At 38.9% G+C, this 24,769-nt stretch overlaps 1 protein-coding gene across 1 annotated transcript; it reads right to left on the bottom strand.

The window, feature by feature from the left end:
* Positions 1–421: 421 nt before the first annotated feature.
* LOC139723904 (leucine-rich repeat-containing protein 57-like) lies at positions 422–24,598 on the bottom strand. The gene is made up of 3 exons (XM_071635107.1): positions 24,428–24,598; positions 9,623–9,758; positions 422–702 (listed from the first exon to the last, which is right to left on the bottom strand). The coding sequence occupies exons 1-3, from the start codon at positions 24,509–24,511 to the stop codon at positions 422–424; spliced, it is 501 nt and encodes a 166-aa protein (XP_071491208.1). The 5' UTR covers positions 24,512–24,598.
* Positions 24,599–24,769: the final 171 nt, after the last annotated feature.

Raw genomic sequence — 24,769 nt, 5'->3', positions numbered from 1 at the left:
TGAATGTTCTGAGAATCTATTCAGCTCAAGCTGTATAATATAGTGTATATACCAGATAACAGCGTTTGCGGTTGTATTTTGGGGGTATTTTTGTGTTTTTTGGTGCATCTGTATTTTCTATTACATATCATTATGGGGATAAAGGAAGCCCTTACTAGCAAACTACCACAGGACCACTAACCCTAGGTCCCCTCCAAATGACTAGGCAATGAAAGTTAAAGTGCCTTGCCTAGGGCACCAACCGCTGCTGCAAGGGAACTCAACCCGTTGAGGACGAGTCCCAAGTATACTTGGGCAGGTGTCTATGGGAAATGCGTGTTGTAGCAAAATCAGCCCATCCTCAACGGGTTAAATTACACGATAGAGAATGTATCTTTTCCACAGAGCTGCAATGGCTCCTCAGTATACCCTAGCTCATCCTTCAACCCCTCACCTGGTTCTGGTTAAGGTTGATCTCAATGGCCTGCACACCCCCGCACCCTGAAGGAATCTCCGTGATGGCATTGGAGGAGAGGTCCAGGACGTCCAGATGCCGCAGCGCCGAGATCTCCAGTGGGAACTGCTTGATGCCGTTGCCCGAGAGGGTGAGCGTCTTGAGCGCCGCCAGCCTGGATATGGAGGGTGGGATGGTGGTCAGTCGGTTCCGGGACAAGGACAGGGTGTCCAGCTTCTTCAGGGCAAATATGTCCTCGGGAAGGGAGGCTGGAGGGAGGAGGGGGAGACAGCAGGACATAGAAACAATGATCAAGAACACATCCATGATTCCTGAGTGCCTGGGACGGTTTATGAGGGTCTTGCTACTCAAAGATGACCTGATAGGGGTGATTGATATGTAGAGTAACATGGCATCATCTGCCCACGAAAGCTCAGTTGGTCTTTGCCTAAATAGTGGGTATTCATGATAATAGTTCAGCATCAGCGACATGCTTCCACAAACAGCAGGTATAGACAAGCAAAATCATCATGCATGCAAGTCTGGGTGCATGGAGGGGCCAGTAATACCAAAAATGTAGCAAAATGTTGTCCTTTAGTGGAGTTGGTATGAATTTTTTGATGAAAGTAATTTAATAAATGTCTATGAGCAGTGTATCTGTCATACAAAAAAAACAACAACCAAATTTCTTCTCTGAAAGTAAACTGTTTATTTAGAAGGGAAAGTGTGCACACTTCATTATTAACAAAATCCATGTTTAATTAATCGCAACATTCATACAACATACAACAGAAAAATGCCCAAACACCATTAAATACACACTCATATGTATAAACATGTAAACTATGGCCTGAACAAGATGATAAAAAGTAAAGACTGTGAGAATCCATAAAACTTTGTCTCTCACAAGAGTCAAATATTGCTGAAGGCAGAGGACTTTCGCCAGTCTCTGGGACGTCAACTCACGCAAAGTTTACTGTCACTATCATTTGAAATTGGTCGTTGAACCCTGCAATCTGCATGAGAGAATATGTCAGCACAATTCAAGCATTTGAGAATGCAGAATCTAGCACTAGATTCAGCACTCTGTCACACAGAGAGTGAGTTAGAGGAAGAATGTAACCACATGTGCTTGAAAATTTTGATATGAAAATTTTATTTTACAGTGAGAAAGTAATTCTCTTAAAATTGAATGTTTTGTCGATGTATTGAAGCAGTTTAAACAGCTCATTACAGAGAGGTCTTCATCAAAACTCAACAGCATGACAAATAAAAAGATAAAAAATGGGATGTATAGTGCTGAAAACTTGTTCAGATATAGATTTCAATGCTCTGGTTTTATTTTGAAAGTAAGGTCTTAAAAAATTTCAACAACAATAATGCAATACTGTATATGCCATATATTTTGCGAGTTTATTTCTTTTTTTTTTTCAAATTGGTGCTTTCTCATGATTTTGTGGTTAAATTTGCAATCATGGAGTGCAATAACCAACACAGAAATGTACATATTACATGTATGTGCATGTCACATTTATGTCATGATCAGAGTAAATATTTTAGCATATTTTGAAATGTGCGAATAGCACCCAACTCACAAAATATACAGTGCATAATGTATCATATCATCACACTATAAGAACTTTTAACCCCTTTTATCCTTCTTTTGTCAGGAGTGAAAAAATTCATAAATGATGAGGGTCTCACAGAAATCTCATCTGAATGAAAAGTGCACCAGGCTTCTGCTGCGGATTACAGCTTTTTCTTTGTTTACCTCACAGCTGCCAAACACACCTACCGAGTTTGCCTGCTGTTATGGTCACACACGAAAGCTGACATCACCTAAGTAATCACATTTACAAACTCATTCATCTCTGACATTTATAAACAAACATTTGCAGGATTAAATAAATATTCACGTTTGACATTAGGCAGGCTGGCTTCGAGGAACCAATGTCTCTCTGGCGCACCCCCTGCAAAACAAATCTCCCCCATGCGCAGGCGGTACACTGACTGACAAAGTAATTGAATGCCCCCACTTCATCTGTGTACTAGCTTGCACTCACAAACCTTTCATCAGAACCATTAAAGATCAAACACATTAACACATGCTGAGGGGGATTTTCATATGGAATTACATGATAGACTGACTATTTGCTTGAGGAAATTCTATTAACATTTATTCTATGCAAAGTGGATGCAATATACACTTTGCGCATGGGCAGGCAGGCTCTAGTGTAAACACTGCTAAAAAAGAAAGAAAGAAAAGAAAACAATATTCATCAATTCTACCAACCTACTGATTTTGAATATATGTTGAATTTGAATGTTGGATATATGTTGAATTGGAATGTTTCAAGAATATCTTGAATTCAAAAATAATGGCACCACACTGACCATCACAAAATCTTCATATTTCTGGGATTTGCTGTCATGGCTGCGATTGTGAATTTAGGTGAAAGCTTAACTTTTCATCCCACATGATGTTCATATTAAGTAGAAGAAGAAAAATAAAAATCCACACAAAAAAATAAAATTCCACACAGTATATGTGACCATCTAGCTCAAAACCCATGAAATGTAGGCCAAAATGAATTTTTACTTCTCTACAAAGTTTAAATGAGTAAGCTTTCAGTGTTTTATGATGGCATGAGAAACTTTCTTCTTTTCTAGTCAAAGTCAATGAAACATCCACCACTGTCTGTTTTTTCTCTTTTTTATTTATTAATTCAAGTTTACTCGAATATATGCTTTTAAAAGCATTTCATTTTAAAGTAGAAAAGTACCTAGAAAGCATAGAGTTCTATCAAGTAGTTTATTTCCACCCATGTATACATATCATATGCTAAACATGGCTCTATTTCCCAAAAATAAAGATTCCTTTCTAATGTCTCTACCTTTTGTACTGACTGATATGGGCAGCTTCGGCGGCAATGTGTTCTCAAGAAAATGTCGCTTTTTGTCGCGCCTCGAGTGCGGTGCACTCAGTGCATGTTTTCCGCATCTTGGATATGTGCAGCTAGAATTCCCTAATTTGTTGGCCCTATTTCCCAGTGATAAAGAATCCTTTTAAAAATTCAAATTCCCACCACTGTCTGTTTTTTCTCTTTTTTATTTATTAATTCAAGTTTACTCGAATATATGCTTTTAAAAGCATTTCATTTTAAAGTAGAAAAGTACCTAGAAAGCATAGAGTTCTATCAAGTAGTTTATTTCCACCCATGTATACATATCATATATGCTAAACATGGCTCTATTTCCAAAAAATAAAGATTCCTTTCTAATGTCTCTACCTTTTGTACTGACCGATATGGGCAGCTTCGGCGGCAATGTGTTCTCAAGAAAATGTCGCTTTTTGCTTCGCCTTGAGTGCGGTGCACTCAGTGCATGTTTTACGCATCTCAGATATGTGCAGCTAGAATTCCCTAATTTGTTGGCCCTATTTCCCAGTGATAAAGAATCCTTTTAAAAATTCAAATAATTCCTGGATCCACATGGTGATCTGGATCACTACCAAAATCTAATCTTCTGTTCCTTGTGTTATTGTCAACTTTCCTGAAAAATTTCCTCTAAATTTGTTCATAACTTTTTGAGTTATTTTGCAAACAGACAGACAAAGAAACACACAAACAAACAGAGAGACAGACAAACAAGCAACACTGACAAAAGTATATGCTGCTTGGTAGAGGTAATAAGTACAGCCAGTGAGCAGAATAAGAGACTGCCGCTGTAAATTACAAATATTCAAAAAAAAAAATATCTGTATCCATTTGTTCTTTTTCAAACCTTGAATGTACGTGACAAACATCTGCATAGTTCATGGGAACACACTTGATGAAGCAGAGGCCTGCGCGCTGTGGGGATTGCACCGATAAACAATTGTACGATTCAGCACATCGATGCCATCAAAGCAGTGCAATATTTAGCCCACGGGGGATGTTTGGAGGATGGATTCTTACACTTTGGACTGTGGTGTCATACACAAAGAGCAGTTCATAAGCTATTCCTGGTCCAGAACCAAAGGGGTCATGGTCCACCGTTGCCTTGCCCGTCAATCAACCATCAAACTGGCTGGCAGGATCAGAAGGTTACACAATCAAAACACTCCCATCATTGCAGATATTTCTTTTTTCTTGTTTGTCTTTCCTTCTTTCGAAAAAATTTGTATACAAAATTATCCTCTCCCACTTGACATGGAACTATCATTACTATAAAAAAGAGAAAAAAAATACAATAAAAACAAGAACTGCTGTGCTAATTGACAAGACCAGGACGTGAGGTGAGGTGAGCCTGCACTATGCTATGACGGTGTGCAGCATAGCGCACTTCAGCAGCTGTCGTCACAAATGCTAGGGTTCATGTTTTTCCATTTCTCCACCAAAGTTCTCCAGCGCATTGAACTGCACGTCAAGCAGAACACTTAATGCAATTGCTTCATCTATCCCTCTCCCCTGTGATGGGTAAACACGGCTGAAATATTGGACATCTTTATATGGATACATGGGTATTGAAAGCACGAATTCCAGCAAACATTCTTAAATCTCAAATTTCAAAAACTAAGTGCAGAAAGGGATGAGGGGAACGGGAGGGGGGTGCAGGGCATCCCAATCAGGAAAAATTTAGCCAGTGATGGAATTTAGAAACAACATGCTATTCTTGGGGTAGGCAGGAGAAAATGCAATTCCCAGATCAGTGGCAAGCAATCGCAGCAAACAAGGGGCCCGTGTGGAATACCACGGGATTAAGTCTTTAAGGTGCAAATGAACTGGAATTGGCGGAGGTGCCGGCCTGGTGTACTGGGAGTGGCAGTCATCCCGGACAATTAGATCTGGGTGTACGTGAGCCGGCGATCCTGCTGTGCCGTTTGATGTGGTCTGGTCTCTCGCCTCCATCTGTTGCAGCTATCACCATATGTGCTAAGACAAGATGCAAGATGCCCTGGTTGCTAGGCGAGGACCGGATGACAAAAGCTTCTTTCCTTCATCATTCCCCTCGTACATCATCCACTAGAGTCCCTTTACAACAAGAGAGCTCAAGCTCACTTTTCTCAGTGTACAAGAAAATTTGGGAACAGTTTACTCACCATCATCCTCCTTAAGCTGTCTTAAAGGTTAATTGAATCTTCCTACACAAAGATTTCCTGCAAGCTTTGGCAAAATAAAAACGTGCATTGTACTATACCACAGCAATATGTGGAATGAAATATGAAATATCTATACTTACAAAATAGAGTCATATCTAAACATCCCCTGCACAGTGGAAATTCATTCATAATAATGTAAAACTAGTGTAATTTCACTGCTGAACACATTCAAGTGGGATGGTTCTGCTTTCTCACCATGGCCCTATTCTGTCTTTACATGGAATTTAATTTCCACCTTGATGATCTTTTGCCTTTCATTTCTGTAATTCCGGGTAACTAAGTGTTTAAAAAAAATCCATTTCTATCCTTCTTACAATATTAATACAAAGACTCCACCTCTCCCACTTTGAGGCCATTTTCGAAAAATCTTCCACTCTCCCACTCGAGTTTGAATTTCTTCCATGCTAGCTGAGTGTATCCCGCCTCAGTTCTCCTGCCAAACTTTAATTCAGCCATGTTCAAAAATCAGGCCAAGATAGCAACAGAGAACATCTAAAACCCTAGAGCTGGACCCCAGCTGAAAGGGATGTCGCACTCATAATGTGTGCTATGTGCATTATTGTGCACATGATCTGATTGCAAGGGGGTCAAGTTGTTGTTGTTGTTGTTGTTGTTGTTTTGGATTTAATGGCAATCAGTCATAATATTAACTATTTTTGCCAGGCTATATAATCTCTTTTTTTTTTTCTATGATCTAATTACCAATAATTACTAACTATTTCGGACATTTTTATAATATATGTTTGTTTTTTTTATTTGAACATACAGATTTTATGGTTACACAAATTTATTGTTAAGAGCCTCCCATTTAAGAGATGCTTGTGATTGGAGTCTGTGTTTATGTTACCACTGGACATTCCTTGCTAATGTTATGACTGGACCAGCTGAGCTGAAGTATCACATTGCTGGAAAGTATGTGACTTGCCACAACAAAAGGATCCAAAAGTTGCTGAAGGCTGAGCCCGGGAAATCGAGTTTGAAGTCAAACCATCAAAATTGGTCAAAACCATTAAATCTCTGTTTTTGGCATAATTTTGTAGTCTAATGATTTGTGTATCATCTGCCGTAAATTTTGAAGTTAAATAATCAAATGAAAGGCAAGAAATTAGCGTTTTTCTGGGCCATGATTTCCTGACTTTCAATGGAACAGAAATGTGTCCAAAGATTTGGATTTAGCGCCGCAGATAGACGCCATCCCCAGCAACGAGGGAGCAATCTGCATGGCATCCTGGTTACTGATTGGTCGTGCGTAGACCGCTGGTGCTAAGTTTGAATGCACATCATGGAGATTGCTAGGAGCATACCTTCTATTATCAAGAGGTGAAAACTGTCTTACCTCCCCTTGATCACAATTGTGTCGGAAAGAAAACTGTGAAGGCGGTTTTCTCGAAATGCTGATTTCCTAGACCACTCGACATGGTCTCATAAAATCATCAATATCTCCGCAACCTAGTACATTCATGAGTCAAGTCATACATGAAATTAAAGCGGAAGAGTAAGGGAAAAATGTCCTGTCATTTTTAGAAAATCAACCACCCCGACTTTCAGATCCTTTTGCTGTAGTGGGTCACATATTGATAAACGTACAGCGACCTTTTTCTTTCACCTTTAACCTATCACCAATATCATGTACGAGAAAGTAATTCTTTGTAAATCTCTGCCTTTCCAACCAGATATTTTACATTTTCCACTGGACATTCCCGGCTGAATTACAGCCAAACATGACATCTTCAGGGCATTAGCGCATGACCTTTGATCTTTATCTTGATGTACCACCATAATTATTTCATGTAAATGAATTATTATTATTAATAAATTTTTTACCCATCCTTCATAATGGTATTACCACTGCACAATCCTGGCTGAAGTTACATAGGAAACATGTCATTTTAGCCAAAGTTCAGTGGCCTTTGACATTTCACCTTTCAATACGGATTCACCCAAAATCTAATCAGCCTAAATTTACACCCCACACGGCATAGCTGGGACAGGTATGAAGAAAATCCAAAGCGCAACCATTCCATAATGTGATAATGATATCTGGACCAGAAGGATGGACAATCCCACCAGATGTATAGGCATACCTATATTGTGAATTTCAAATAATTTTCATTTCTCATGCAAAGTCCTGGTCAAAGTAATGGAAATTTACTGAAGAAAATCAGAGCTGAAAGACACCTCTATTTTATAGGAATTTGTTATGGATTTACAAATGGAGTTCACAAATCTGAAGTAGAAATGAATCAAGAGCTGAATAGCTCTGTCTCATTATCAATATCATGATAAAATGGCACCCAAAGACTCACTATAAAATCTATCAAAACAATCTAGATCAGATGCATGTGTCATCTCTGCTCCAGTCACAGTAAATGTTTACCCACAGCACCGGCAGAATTTCCACCTCCGTCTCACTTCCCACTTCCTACCTTCTACTTCCTACTTCCTCATCAAGAGTTCTTAGATTATTACCTCTGCCAAAGAAAAAGGTTATGTTTTCATCAGCGTTGGTTTGTTTGTTACTTAGTTAGTTTGTTTATTTGTTTGTCTGTGTGTGAAATATACTAACAAAGTTGTGAAGGGATTTGAATGAAACTTACAGCAAAAGTTGATATTGACACAAGGAACAAATGATTTAATTTTGGTAGTGATCTAAGAATTTTTATGGATTTTTGAAGGATTTTCAATATTTTGACAGATGGGGTCAATGAACTTGGGAGTTTCAGCTGCGCGTATTTGAGGTTTGCATACGTAGCTGGAAGCTGATGACATAACAGCCGGCTTCTATACTTATTGGGCGATTTTCAGCATGCATGTATGAGTGGAAATCACTGATCGCTATGAAAGAACAAGATCAGGTGGTGGAAATTAGCTGCTTGGCGGAGGTCTGCGCTCTCAGAGTGCTTTCCTAGTTAATATTCAACAAGTGATGGGGGGGGGGGGGGACATGGAACCATCCAGGGTATTTGTGGAGGAACAAGAATGGGTCAGTCTCTATATCAGATCTGATCCTCATCCACCATCTATTGACCAACATCCATTTCCATGCAAGACCAATAGCCTCAAAGAGCACCATTACTGCATACATCAGGCCTATACTGTGCCATATGGAACAGGATTGAGCCATTTAAACTGTATTTTTGGTATTTTTCCAAGGCTCTTTCCTTTGTTTTTGGTTGCAACCTTTCCCTCTAATCCTCCCCCCCCCCAAAAAAAAAAGAAGAAAACAAAAAACAAACAAAAAACTAACTACAACAACAAAACATCCAACTCCCTTGAGAGTTATTTAAATGCACAGAGATACTCTGGAAGTTAAGCCAAGTCCCTTGAGAGTTATTCAAATGCACAGAGATACTCTGAAAGTTAAGCCAAGTCTACATGTGAGTGATGACACAGGAGGTTGCATACTGCAGTATTCCTCCTCAAAATGTCAACATAGCCAAAGACATTCATTAATTAGTAAAAATCATTCATGCAAAGGATCCCCAGTGTCTGAATAGCATGACATTGCACCAAAGACTACCTGCAATCCCTGAACAATTTTCCTTTACTTAAGCAGAGCAAAAACAAACAAACAAACAAACACACAACAACTAAAAACAAAACAAAAACAAAACAAAAACAAAGGCTGGCAGGTTCTGCCCCACACACTCAAAGAGGCATATTAAACTTGGCATCTCTGGAAACATTATGGTATCGGTATATACCCACTCAATATATAACAGGGCTGTTGACTGATGAAGAGAGACAGTTCATGTTGGATTCTCTTCCCGGAAATGCCCATCAGGTTTTTTTTTTTAGATGGCACGCCGGGACTCGCTTTACCTCGTAGAGCCTGAGACTGAGAGCGTAAAACCGCCAGGTATCCCACAGGTAAATTGCTGGCCCACCGCTGCTCTACAGCAGGTAGACCACAGGTACACTGCAATTACAGTTCAGCCCTAATTGGCTAAGTACAAGCTGGCATCAAACATAATTTTGTGAAGGTGGGGGTGGAAAGGAAGGGGAGGAGGGGAGGGGGAAGTGGGGGAAGGGAAGGGGATAGCGCTTACCTAGCCTGTTGTTGTTTGCTGTCAGACTCTTCAAGACTGTGAATTTGCCCATGGATGGCGGGAGGGCGGCTAGTTTGTTGCTGGACAGGTCCAGTGTCCGCAGATTCTTTGCCAGTCGCTGCAGCTCCTCCGGCAACTGGGGAATTTCAAAACAAATGCAATAATGACATGAAATCTACCAAAAAGCATGTCTTTGATTGGGGCAAAGATAAGATAATGAACTGATAACAAGGAAAAGATTATAATAAGGGTAAGGTTGTAATGACAAAACTGACTCTGTTAGAAATATCACTTTTCCCATGTTTAAAACGTGTTTCAATACCCACTTCAAAACACGATTGCAAATGCCTTTCAGATCACGTTTCTTGAGTTGTTGCATTTATCAACTCTGTTGTGAGTCGATTGGGAGGCCTTCTCACTGCGCAGTTCCCTAGCGCAGTTTGACCCAAGGGGTGGAGATGTGTAGCTGGCAGTGGTTGGTATGGTGCAGGTCCAAACTACAAATGCATTTCAAAATGACTTTACGTTTATCACCTCTACAGAAATATGTTTTGGCTCAAATGCGTTTGCCAACTCTACTTTGCTTCTGGTGTTTCAGAAATGCATTTCTAACCCCATTATCAAATAGCTTCGGGTTTATCAACTGCCCAAAACTCCAAAAAAGTTGTTTGGAAACCTTCCTTCTGTACCAGAAGTGAGGTGATAAATGCACCCTTAATCATGTCCAAAATAAATAATGACAGAAATGACATGTCAATAAAAGTAACAAGATTTATGGACAGCATTCATAACAATTGATATAAATGTCTTAATAAAGGTCGTTTTGTACAGATGATATTGATAGCAGAAAGAAATGATGTCTAATAATAAAAGCTGGTCTGTAATACTGAGACTGACAATACAAAAATGATGTCTTAATTCTTTAAATCCAATGCATGCTGCTGAGTCACACTGTATTAGAATCATCCGTCAAAAGTCAAGCAATTGACAGTGGTAAACCCTGAAATCTTAATTTGTGTGTACACTTTGTAAATAAACAAAGGAAACATACTTCCGTCGTATGAATTTAATTTTGAGAATGTCTCTGAATTTCTTCCTGCTCACGTTCTTGAGGTTGAACATCCTAGTGATTTCAATTGACACCTCATAATAAACTTCAACTCGATTACACGTCCATGATGACATTAGCCTGATACTGTCTAACGATTGTGTTTTCTCAGTAATTATGATGATAAAACCTAATTTTCTCAGAAGGCACACATATTTTCCAATGATTTTGCTCCAGATTTTAGCAGCAAGGATATCATATTATTGCATGACTGGCACGTCATAGGAAGTTTATCCTTCACACAATTTTTAAAAGGAACATCATATTCTTTTTTTTTTCTTGTGTATAATGATTGTAAAACGCAATGGGTGCAGTGCTTTTAACACATTCTCACGATAATCATTTCAAAGTCCTGTTTATATACCAGGTACAATAGTGACTCACATGAGGTCATCTTTTACTATCATACCACCTCAATACTTGTCCAACTTTACTAAAACTTTTGCTCATCTATCACACTTCATCAATTCCATTCAAAACAGCTTTCTTTGTGCAGTGGATTTTCATGGAAAGTCTTCTAAAAGCAAAGTGAAAGAGGTACTTTCGAAATCTCAGTTCTGTTTTTTGTTTGTTTTTGGTGGGAACATTCAATGATGAAGTCCTGTGTAACAGTTTAAGTTGGGAACCAGAATTTTAAGGAAAAACTGAGCTAAAGAAACAAAAAATGATTAACATCAATTTGTGAAATATCAACCTTGAAATTTTGTGGCAAAGATAAAAAACAACAACTGCTACAGGTACTGTACATCTTTTATTTCTAAAAGCAATATGATCAGTTCTTTACAATTTAAATTTACTTTGTTCCCCCCTTTTTTTTTGTTATATTAGACAGACTATAGGTAAGGAGTCCACTGTAGTTTCCTGACTGATTTGACTGTGTTGTTAAAGGCTCATATCACTGAAGCATTCTTGACCAGATGTAAAACTATATAAGGTGATATAAATGCAGCATTCACAGGAATTAACATCCTATCCCTCCACAGAAAACAATGACTTACATCTTTTTCTGTAGAGTCCTTGCTGCTTTTGTTCATGATGTTAGTGTTGTTTTTTGGGAGACTTGAGCTTTTTCTCAGTGAGTGGCAGAAATAATCTACATGTATCAATTCATTGAAGCCCCCCCCCCCCCCCCCAAAAAAAAAGAAGAAGAGAAGGCGGCAACAAATGTACAAGCAAAGACGACATTAATTCATGGGAGTATCCTAAATTGTAAACCACAGTGCAATGAAATTGTCAAACAAGTCAAAGAAATCATATAGCTTAGAAAAAAATGGCGCTGTCTGTAAGAATCAACCACGGATTGATGATTAAATATCTAATTTGAGTGGCAGTTAAAGAGGATGCATTTAATAATTAAATGATGATAACAAATTCATCTCAAACCAAACCACGACACAAACACACACAGCATTCACTGACCACAACAAAGGACAAGCTATCCGTTGCACAAAACAAAAACAAGACGGTGACGGCCAGGCCCCGTCTGCGCTAAATCATTCAAGAAACCTCAATTTATGGATTTTGATCGCTGTTAATTTTCAGAGGGGGCTTTGGAGGCAGGCATGGGCAGATCAGTCCCAATTTCATTAGCCAATGCGATGCAACCGCAAAGCCCTCTGGAAGCATAATGCACGCCAGCACATGGGGCTTCAAGCAGAGTCTGCCGGGAAATCCCGGCAAATTTCCTGGCGCAGTGTTTACTGAATCAAGACGGCTCACAAACCCCACCACAGGACTGCAACTAAATACGAGGCTGAATGCTGCCCTCAGGAGAACATGACACCACCCATCCTGTCCCACGAAAACCATAGCGCCTGGCACATAAAGTCAGAAAAAGGAATCAGAGTTTTTGCAGACTGAGCTATAAAAACGGTTACTTATCGTGCCAAAGGAACTTCATGGCTTTTGCCACATTTTGCTTGTGAAGTACACCGAGGAAACAACAAGGGGAAGTTTGAGCAATTTAGAATACAACGTATATCAATGAAACCAAAAGACACACAAAACTTCACTATTGTACCTCAACATATAAACCTCCGTACACAAAATTTGTATGATACACATACAAACTTGGCAAAGTGGATATTCTGCGACCATTTTTTTTTGTGTTTTTTTTTTTGTCTCTTGTGAATGTGACATCACAGTTTTACTCCATCACTAATCCACAAAAAAAAAAATTGATTTCTGTGTCATCTTGCTGTAGATCCACCCATCATCTACATGGACAAACCTCGCTACTTAAAGAATATGAGTTTTCTCTATAAACAGAGGGAGACATTTAAGATAAAACTTGTTACAGCACACCTTTACCCCTCTGCACATATAATCTCTTTTCTTTATTTGATATGCTTTTCGTTTATTGTTGATATTTGATATTTTGTGTACAAACTGGGTAGATGATAGGTCATTTCTGAACTTTACTTAACTATGCAATGCAAATATGCATGCTGACTTGTGTTAATTTCTGATATCTTCAATATCTCAACATCATACCCTCACATGTGGCAAAATGAATATCTGAATATGTGCCGCATGTTTTAATTCACTACTACATTTCTTCAGATTACTTGGATACATCCACACACACAAAAAAAAAAACACCCTTCCAAACCAAGATTCTATCAGTGATATCATGTGCTAATCACTGCTCAAATACTAAAGTGATTAACAAAAAAATAAATAAATAAAAATCTCAACAACAACAACAACAAAACAAAAACAGAATAAAAAACAAATTGGAATGCACCTTCTACTTTTGCAGGGTCCAAGCAAACACTATACTTAATGGTTTGTGGTCTTCCTAAGACTTCACATGAAAAATGTAAGAAAACTAAATTTGCTAAAAATTTTTGTTCACAAAAAGAGAGAGAAAATTTCATATCTGATGCAGATATGTGACACGATCATACAAACATTTCACATCCTCCCCAGAAGCCACTGTCATTTGGTAAAAAGAACACACCCTTTTAACTTTACTTTGCTTAAGGCCCAATGCCACTGGCGTTTAGGAAGATTTGCGTATTATGAGTTGTGCACAAAATTGGTTTATATTCGCTAATTATCTGCAACCAAAATTGTGTGCGGCTCAAAAATCCTGGCAATGGAAAAATGTGCCTCTGCTGATAATTGCGGATGTGTATGGATGTCGGCCGAACCACACAAGCATGTTTCAATAATATTGCAGATGTTTAGCGAATATAAACCAACTTTGTGCACAATTCACACGCAAATCTTCCTAAATGCCATTAGGACCAGGCCTTTACTTTCTTCATTAGATGGTGGGCATGTCTTATGTAGACTTGAAATGAAATACTTGTGGTAACCAATTTTCTGAGTAACATCAAAAGGGACTTCAGGGATCTTCCATCTTACTAGGATATGAAAAACATAGAAGATGAAAAAAAAAAAGAAAAAAGAAGAAGAAAAAAAAAGAAAGAATTTATGAATACAGACAGATTGATGAAATACTAAAGTTGCAATCAATATCAGTATCTATCCGCCTCTATGCATACTCATAAGATATTGGAGCAAAAACAAACCAACAAACAAACAAACTTTGAAACAAACTAATGATGGTCCACACACAGGTGATGGATCACTCAGAATTCAAAATCCCAAAATGGGTGAAAAAAGGCATCCACAACATCCTTTGTAACGCTCAGTCCACCACAGTCACTGTGTACACCTTTTTCAATAGTTCCCCTCACTTCAATTCTATGGATCAGTCTGTATTCAGATAGATATATTGTATCAGAAAACAAAGGAAAGAATGTTGTTATCATTTTGTAAACATTCTTAGCAGTGATAGCAGTCTGGTAGCAAAAATATTTGAGATTCAAAAAACAACAACAATTTGATAAAGTGCAATGATGTGACAGCGTATTAACCATGGAATGAGGGCACCAATTTACACAACATGCAGATGGTATACATTCTTGAATTTAACAATTTGGCACAACTCCGTATGTGGTAGACTCGAAGATGCATTGTCTTTTTGCTGTACTCTCCATGGAACCCTGGAGGCATAGACACATTATCTGATTACCTACATGAATGCCGAATTGGAAAAAAAGATTTAGAGACAGAGAGTGCATGTACCTTGACTGAAACACAGTAACATACAACCACACTTCTGAAAAAAAAAAGAAGAAGAAAAAGATGACCAAAATCAGCTCACAAGCTATGGAGACAAATTCTACAGACATTTCACTCTGTGGGAAAACAAACTACTTTATTTTACCTACACAATGATTCAGATAACATAATAGCCACATATTGCTCTCTCAAGATAAATGGTTGATAAGCAGAAGTTTCAGAACTTGAATGCCATATGCAGCTTCACTGTGTGCGAATGGTGGCTGCACTTGGCTAAACAGTGCTGCAGCGTAATGTCAGTGAACTTGTTTGACCAGTCGGACTAATGAATGAACTCATTTCACCCCTCAGGGGGCAGGGGCGGACTGCAACATTACAGGGAGACCAGAGCTCCGGCTTGGCGGATGGGCAACCCCTCTGAGACATTCCTACCAGTATTACCCTCACTTATTGGATTCCGAGACTGACCATATGTCGGCACTGAAAGAATGCATGCAAAAAGCATATTACGCATGCTAAAGCATTTGGTCCACACGTGTGAAATTTGGAGATACCTTGAGCAAAAAAGGAAACTTGGGACTTAACTCTATGACTTCCAGAGACAGCCATACTGTATCAAGCGTCAATCAGATTCCAGTCAAAGCGGTGCTGAGAGGTTTAACAGCAGCCGGGATTCAGTGTCAACAATCTCCAGATAATGTTCTATACGGAGTGTTTGCAATGAGGTCACACCGAGGATTGACCTATTTGTAGCTACGGCTCAATCATTAACACGTTCAGTCTCTCTAACTTGCTGGCTGGCCAGTGGAATAAAAGAGGCATCATTCATCACTTCCCCCCCCCCCCCACCAACCTAGGTATTTTTTTAAACATAGCCACAGAAAAGATAACACGGTTCCCATAATGTGTGTGAGTACATGTGTTTATCAAGATGGCCTACACCAATACCAGAATATATGACAGCTCTTTCTAAAATTATCTGATGGATCATTATCTCGTTCTCACTTTGGGGTTGTTTGCGGTCTTCAAATCTATGACAATATGCCGATACAAAGTTTCACTAGCATGTGTGAAATCTGGTGATAGGTCAATAGGAGGTTACTAATTTGGGATGAATATTTTCGATGACCTGAAGTTCCCTTCTATGAAAGAATGAAACATGGCTTACTTGATGCACAGATTTTGTGACAGTGACATTGAGGTACAGTTTACCTTGCTCCTATATCAAAAAAGGCAAAAGCTACAAGGACCAAAAAAAAAAAAGAAAAAAGAAAAGAATACCAAAGTAAATCATTACACACCTTTAAGATAGTCCAAACACAGATTTGAGAAGTGAGATTGCAACTATTTGCAAGTTTGAGCATGTGAAGAAAGTCCAGAATGTCAGCATACCATAAAAAAGTTTGAATACTACCATGGACATCACAGTGCAATCTCACAAATTTTTAGGAAGGGAAACAATACCAAAGCACCATAAAAGTACAGACACTGTATAACATGAGACAGACAGGGACATTAAAGAAAAATATTTTGAAGTTGTAGCATACTAACCAAATATGACAGGTAAAAAAAAGTATTTCAGCAATCTAAATGGCCATATAATGTCAAAGTAACACAGGTGATTAATCATTTCTACATCAGAAAATTCTATTTCATCATGAAATATTCAGACTATTCTATTTCATCATGAAATATTGAGACTGCTTGTCATTGTCATGACATTTAGAGCGAGTAAAGATTGTGCAATCACTTTCACTCTAATGTGTGGTTCTTAGCGGTATTTTGGTAGAGAAAAAATGATTACTGTAAAAGTGGTTTCTTTCGCGGTGGTTTTATTATCACGCTTTTCGCGCTTTGAGGTTGAACCGCGAATTTAACATCACGCGAAAATGTTTTGAACTCGCCGCTTGTTACAACGCTATTGCACACTTGCACACACAAAGATTCCGCGCATTGAGTGTATTGATGGTCAATATACACACAGCGATACCGCGTAATGTAGGTACAAGCATGTTATAAAGTACTCGAGGGACAGAATTTCAGGTAAGCCTGCATTTAATTTTGATTTCTATCTAATAAATAAAAGAATAATTGGATTATGGTTTGGGTTTTCATGTGCAAAATAAAACAGTTTTTGCCGACCGCGAATTTAAACACACGTGAAAAAGTCGGCACCGATGGAAACCGCGAAAGTATCTGTACACGAAAGAAACCACCTTTACAGTAATGGATTGAAGTGCAAGGTCAGAAGAAGAACAGGGAAGATGCCAAAGAGGAAGAACAGGTAAGGAAGGGAGAAAAGGAGGACAAGGAGGACAAAAGACACAGAAGAGAAAAGACAATGAAGAAGATCGGCAGGAGGACGAGGATGAAAGAAAGAGGTGAGCCTGGAAGGATGAAGATGAAACAGATGAGGAAGGAGCAGATGAGAGGCAGGGGAGGAGAAGATGTGGAGGAAATGGAGGAGAGGAGGACGAAGAAGAGATGGAGGAGGCAGAGGAGGATGAGAAAACAGGAAAAGCAGGCTGTGGCAGAATTTGAGGTTAAGTCTGTTACTCAGCGATATCTGGGCACAAGAGGGCGCTATTCTACCTGGATAGGTAGGTACTTGTGCTAAGCAGGGAGGTGCTAGACAAGGAGAGACAACTACTGCTCTCCTTTGAAGTCATGCGCGGCACCGCCGAGAAGTTATGCGTTCAACTACAGGTGTTACCCATGTGCTTTGACAAAAGAGAGCATCGATAATCGGGACCAGCGCTCTCACATCTAGAAATACTTGCTACTACTGCAATTCGCTCTCTCTTTCAATGTGATGACAACAATGAATTTGTGTACCTTGAATTGGAGCAGCGAATCAAAATGAAGTGTAAAACTGACAATTTTAACAGCAAATAGTTTAAAAACACGCTGGAACACGCTTTAGCGGAGTACTTCATTTGAAAGATCAAAATATCCCAGATTAAAAGATAGAAAACTAACATGCGGAAATGTGCGAATAACAGAAAAATATTAGGTTTTTAAGAGGGCCTAATTTTCATTTCATTTCGATTTGCGCATTACGAAGAAACTAGAAATACATGTTTATAATATTGAATTCTTTCTTAAACTATTCTAAATCAATTCGAGTATTTCATTTAAAATTTTACGGTGAAATAAAGCTTGTAATTCAACGAAAGGTGAAATGCATTCTTCGTCTCCGAACTTCGTCTTCAACTAGAGCGGTGCCAAGCATGACTTCAAAGCGTAGTGGAATGCTAGACATCCCATTGTAACGCCTTGAACCTAAACATGTGTTTGCATGAATTACGAAGAGTTGCCACTCCATCTCTGTAACACCTCCCTGTGCTAAGCCTCCGTTCCATAACAAACTGCACCTGACTTACAAATTGGCCTACATCGATGTAAATATGCACCAAATTAATCAGTGTTTTAGTAGTGGCCATGATGAAAGATCATGGGCATGTTGGGCAGGATTCACACCTGAGATCTTCTGATCACCAGACAGGCGTCATATCCACTGGACCACTGAACTTCTGACTGACAGCCAGTGCTGATCAGGAGATCAGGGGGATAGTTTAGTTGATCGAGCTACATGTCCTTTTTTTCCAACGATGATCATGTAATTTGGCGTAAACATTAATTGGCCTTGGGTGAAGATGTGCAAGTCACATTCTCTAATGCGTCAAAAACTGCATTGCCATGGTAATGGCATATTACGGCGATTGATCAGGAAAATATTAGGGATCGAAAAAATTCCTCACTTTTCAAGCAAAATACTCATGAGGCATGGTACACACATCAGTGTCGGGTGATGAAGTACACAACATATCTTTTGAATGTGTTGGAAACTGCATTGCCATAGTAACAACATATTATGGTAATAGTATGTAAACGGCATATAGCAACAAATCAGGAAATATTGCGGATCAAAGAATTTCCTCATTTTACAGGCAAAATGCTCACAAACCTTGGTACACACACACATTGGTGTTGACTTTTTTCAGTGTGTTTCCAATGAGTTGCTATGGTAACCACTTATCATGAAAATAAATCAGGACAAAATATTTTTTTTGAGCAATGCTCATTCAATTTGGCACACACATACTGTTATTTGGATCAAGGGGAACAGGGCACATGTTTCGAATGTGTAGGAAACTGCACTGCCATAGTAACAGGAGCCTTTTAAAAAACCAATCATACAAATAAAAATTTTTCTTTTTCCTTTAAATGTCCTAGAAATATGAGTTGTCAACTACAATAAATATTTATCAATTACTTTTCATTCTAAATTATTCTTTCTTTGTACTGTCTGTTGATTAGTGTTTTGTCTCAATTTCATACCTTTTCTGCATTTTATGCCACTCTTTGCATCTACAACCTTGTGTACTTGCCTCAACCACCATCCCAATATAATTTCCTGAGTGAGCTTCTTTCTTCTTCTTCTTCTTCTTCTTCTTCTTCTTCTTCTTCTTCTTCTTCTTCTACTACTTCTGGGGTTAATCTGCCTCCAATCCTGACAATTCTTGCAGATATCAGCTGTGTTTGTTTGTGTGTGTGTGTGTGTGTGTGACTACTTCAACAGGATTTCTCTATGAGAGAAGTGAAGTGGGCTCTTTTACTTGTAAAGGGTATAGCTCTCCTTTACAAGGGACCAACTGTTTTCAGTCTCCTCTGAAAGACTTGGGGTGGTATTCTGAAATCCTTACTAGGAAGAAATTTGTCCTAGGTCAGGATTTTTTCCTAAGTGGTATTCTGAAAATTGTCCTGAGTTTCTTCCTAAGTTTGTTCCTAAGTTTTTTTCCTAAATTTAGGACGGGGGCGGGAGTATGCAAATTTTTGACTTAGGAAGAAGTTGGTATTCTAGAATGCACTTAGGAAAGAATTTTAGGAAAATACTCAGGAAAGCCCCACCCCTGTCCTGAGAAGGTTGTTAAGAATAGCAAGCTGCAAAACATCGTCATAGGCGCGCTTGTCATTCACTGCGCGCAACATGTACTTTGATGCGCGAAATGGGCGTGAGAAAGGGGACACGCCGCGCACACGTGTATTTGACCCTACGTCATAGTAAATTTGCGATTGTCATTGGTTGGTTCCTCATAATACGGCATTTCCTATTGGCATAAGAAAGGACATGGGTGGGGATAAGGATGACCTAATTTGCATGCAGAAGTTGCTATGAAGAAATTTCAGAATATCAATTCTGTCTTTCCTAGGCACTTCCTCCTAAGTTTCTGACTTATGAAGAAACTTAGGAAGAAACTTAGGAAGATTTTCTGAATACCACCCCTGGTGACAAGGATAAAGTGGAGGGCGCCACAGCCAGGCTGGGATTCAAACCTCATGAAAGCCTGCGATCCTATCCATGTGGTCATAACCTGATATTTGGGACTAGGCTAGAATGGGAGCATGTTCCAGATACCTTAAGTTTTCCCACTTTCCTTGAATGCCACATCACAAATTACATAGCCTGCATTTCTTCATTTATTTTTTTGTGAACAATTCTTACATTCAAAGCATGATTCAACATTTTTTACCTTGTACACGAAAACCCCTTAATAACGGCCTCGCATACGAGGCACCGCTTTTAACAAGGTGAATTCAGCAGTCCCGATTTTCCATTACTGTAACCATGGAGCTAACCAACAGCAACGTTTACATAAATCTCAATATATGACAACAACACTCCACCAAATTGAATACACTGTATGTCAGTGTCAGGAAATTTGAGTGCTGTACAAAATAATGATCAGCCGGAACATCTGAAGTGTAAGGTCAAACTGCTTGCTGATGATGCCATCCTGAATTCTACCATCAAGATTCTGCCTGATTACATCTGCTTCAGCAGAATTGGACAAATTTAACCAGTGGCGAGGTTGTTTTGTAAAGGAGCTCGATGTGAAGAAGTGCCCGGTGATTACAGTCACAAGTAAGAGAAACAGATTCCAACATCACTGTCATCTGAGAGGGGAACCGTTGGAGTCTGTGTCATCAGGTAAGTACATCGGCATAACTGTCACCACAGACTTCAAATGAAACAAGCAAATTACTCTTCTCATATCTGTCAGAAGGCCAACAACACAATTGCCTTTGTGACAACAACAAAAAAATAAATCCATCCATATGATCCACCCGTGCCTTGCTTGCAACAATTGCTTACCAGTCCTTAGCACTCCCACTCCCGGAATATGGCTGGACTCTCTGGGACCTACACATACACTGATACTGCATAGCACGTCCTGAATTGCTACAATCACACCTCTAATGTTACCAATATGCTTGCACTTGTAACTTGGATGGGTATCACCTCAGTCCAGGGGAGAGAATGGCAAAATGTCACCCTCTCCACAAGATGCAAAACCAACTTGTCAATTTTGACCTCATGCCGTATGACATCTCGCCATCAGACACAAATAGAGCAGCTCAAATGATGAAAGATTACCCTAGACTTCACTTCTCAAGTTCCATTCTCCTGAACTCATCGAAATATATCTTTTCTTTCCGAAAGTGGAATAATCTTCCACTCTCTACCATCTTGGTGCTGTCTGTGGAGTTCTTCAGTTGCCATTTGAGAGAAGGTTTGACATAAATCAACTTGATCTGGCACTATATTGTACATGTAAATTAATGCAAGCACTTATCAATGTACTCCAACTTGCACAATTCTCCCCCATGGAATGCACAAAACCAAGTTACACCTGCAATAAACTCCAGGCTAATCATCCTACATATAAAAGAAAAAGAAACTAAGATACTGTAGCCCTACAATGATTTCTTTCAGCAAGCATTGTTCCTACATTATGTATCATCATGGTAAATAACCTCGGGGTGCTCCTTGTACACAGACTGTGGGAGCGCCCTGAGTCAAAAGAATGCTATCTCTGTATGTTGTAAAAGAAACACAAATTTTTGCGCCACTACAAGTTTCGTATTTTACCAGCAAAAGGCTTACTTTTATAATATACATTTGGTTCTTACCTTATTAATACAATACGTTCACTTGTTAAGTTCCACATAGATCCCATGTAGTCTTGAAAAGATGTTTTTCTACGAGTTCATATTCATCCCTCCCGTTCATTCTTTGGCTTTCGATGCAACCTTTGCGTGGCACTTTGCACATTGGCGATACAAATACGCATGAGAGTCATGATGATTTTACTTTTTTTAGCCTTTGAACAAGGCCCCTTTGCTGCGCGCTGTGTTATGGCGAGCGAAAGGGTTTGAGTGAAACACGCCCACACCAGCAGAGAGCAATCGGCTAGGCGCCACACGATGTCGCGCAGCAAGAATGCCTGGTCAAAAAGGCTACACTGCTACCGACTCACGCAAGCACAGAGGTGTCAAATCTCATTTATCTGGGCAGCTGTCGATCTCATAGATCCCTCCTGACCGAATCATTTAAAATCAATTTGGACAGAAATGGACCATTAGCGGACTATAATGTTCCGCATATCCTCTTGTCAATAATTGGAATACATCAGTAAGTATTCAAATTGACATATTTTGTAGTATTTATGGTGATATTTAACCGCGATACTAGGCCTTTCCAGATCCAAAATCCTACAATGCGCAGCCCCAACGCGAAGGTCGTAGTTACATGGTAAATATCAGTTAAGTACCAATAGAGATTTCAAGTAAAAAAGTCAAGATATACTTGTAAATGTGCGACAAGACACTGATAAGAAACCAGTGACATTCGGTGTTTCTCCAACAATCAAATGTATCATGTAGTTACAGTTGCAAGTAGCTCTAAGTGTTTACAATACTGTGGACTAGGAAATATGATAGAATCTTGGATAAATCTATCATAGACTAGAATTCTAGATCTAGAGATAGAGTCCTACTGAAATAAGAATAAATTTAAACAAACAAATCTGTTTAGGGCCTAAAATTTATATATATTATAGTTCTCCGACGAGTCAGAAGCCTCTCATTCTCATATATATATATATATATACATAGGCACAATCTCAAGATTAAACTCTACAATCAACTTCACAAACGGAAACTGTTCTCACTATGCAATCAAAATGCATTGTCATTGAAGGAGTACCGTAAAACGGGGTGAATAGGGACAAATTTAAAGTTCTAATGATTGTATTTTTTTTCATGCAGCCCAGAGACTCAATCTTATGTGGGGATTTTATGTCCACCTAAAATACCTTTAATTTGGTATTGTGAAAGAAAATAAATATTTTGGGGAAAAGTATGTTTTTTGATAAAATGATGCTGTCCCTTTTGACCCCAAATTTGGGGTCAACAGGGACAACACTAATTTTGATCCAAAAAAAGCTGTTTGGAGGCATTTTTTTTTCAATCCATCCAATGAATTGGATTAAGAGAACAACTACAGAGTTTAAAAATGATATACAAACATTTAAGAGCAATCTATTCCATTGTTAAATCAATCTTTAACAAAAATTTCAACAGCCCAACAAAATGAGCTGATATAAAAAAATGTGACCCATCAGGTCAAAGGTTAAGATTGAAAAGTAAGTCAAGACTTTACTAATCCATTGAATTGCACTCAAATATTAACCCATTTCTTCTTCAAGTGGCAAATCATGATGTACAATCTTATTCATACACTGTAAATTCAGTGTAACTTGACTCTTATGAAGTCGGGAATATTTTGGGAGTTCTTACAGCAATTATAAGCTGGCACCTATAGTATGGGTCTGACCCAAACAGATGTGTTGTTGGCATTAAATCATGCAGAAGACAGAGAAAAAGGTCATGAAATACAAGTGGAAGAGTCCTAGCCTGTCTTAGGCAGTGAAAAAAATTCCCAAGGGGGTGGGTGGGGCCAGGGTTCCCAGACCCTTCCTCCCCAAGATAGGGTTAAGACAGCGAAGTTCACTCTCATCTATGTATGCAAAAGTGAAGCCACATATCCAAAGATCTTATTGCTCTCTTGTCAAGAGATTTAGAATAAAAATTCACACTTTTGGAAATAGCTGGACATAACAAACATTTCAGAGCAATTTATGACATTATAATAGTTAATCATACAGAAAATTTAAAGGGCCAATCAAACGATATCATGGTGTCCCTATTCACCCCAGTCTAATTGATTTTTTGCCCAAGAGAAGAAAAAATGTGCTGTCACAAATTCTTGTTGAAATAATCATTTCAAATTTAAAGGTATGTTGTAGGACCTACTAGGCTAGATTCATGAACCTTTTTTAGCAGATTTCATTAATCAATGGCCACAGGAGCAGAAAAGTTTTGACCGCCCTGATTTTTTTGTGATTTTTTGAAAACTTTTTATTTGGACCTCCAGTACCCTTTAAAAAAATCTTCACATCAGGAGGACCACTTTCTGGACACTGTTGGATGGTCCTTCCATCCTATGATAAAAATAAGAAAAAAAGTTCAAGCAAATTTGAAACGTGCACATTCAAAAAACTTTTCTCGGTTTTGTCCCTATTCACCTCGCCGTCCCTTTTCACCCCGTTTTACGGTATGTGATTTGTTGTGACCCCACCGCGCGACCCCACCCATCACTTCAGCTCAGCCTTGACGTATACGTTGTATGCTATGCAATAACACAGATAGCAGTATGTGGGACATACTAAAAACTACTCTACTGAACTCTTTCTTACCTCGGTTAGTCCCATATTACACAACTGACAGACGCCTGTTTTCTCCGCATTTTGAATATGTTGTTTGATACCCGAGTTTCCCATTGTAGAAGATGGTGAGACAGTGAACAGGGAATTTTCCTTGAAGATTTAGTGGCTGGTACGAGATTATCAGTGCAGGGCCCTCCAATTCGCCAGAAACGTTCAACAAAATAACACACATAAAGTTGCAGCGTACGGATGTTTAATACATATATGTCGGACTAAATTTTTTATGTGATACAGATCTGAATGACGTACCGTGGAGTCAGGTTTGTTGGAGATGAAAGATTGGTGTATTAAACATGATACATCGGCCGCATG

Source organism: Diadema antillarum, unplaced genomic scaffold, assembly GCF_040938485.1.
Source record: "Diadema antillarum isolate AM-2024a unplaced genomic scaffold, OU_Dant_1.0 scf00000202, whole genome shotgun sequence".
Classification (NCBI taxonomy): Eukaryota; Metazoa; Echinodermata; class Echinoidea; order Diadematoida; family Diadematidae; genus Diadema; species Diadema antillarum.
This window is presented reverse-complemented; position numbering and strand designations above follow the sequence as displayed.

Excerpts from the sequence above, each read along its gene's own strand:
- LOC139723904 (XM_071635107.1), bottom strand. The coding sequence starts at position 24,511 with ATGGGAAACTCGGGTATCAAACAACATATTCAAAATGCGGAGAAAACA. Across the intron at positions 9,759-24,427 it reads GTAATATGGGACTAACCGAG|TTGCCGGAGGAGCTGCAGCG; the intron begins GTAAGAAAGAGT and ends GAAATTCCCCAG. Across the intron at positions 703-9,622 it reads AGCAAACAACAACAGGCTAG|CCTCCCTTCCCGAGGACATA; the intron begins GTAAGCGCTATC and ends TCCTCCCTCCAG.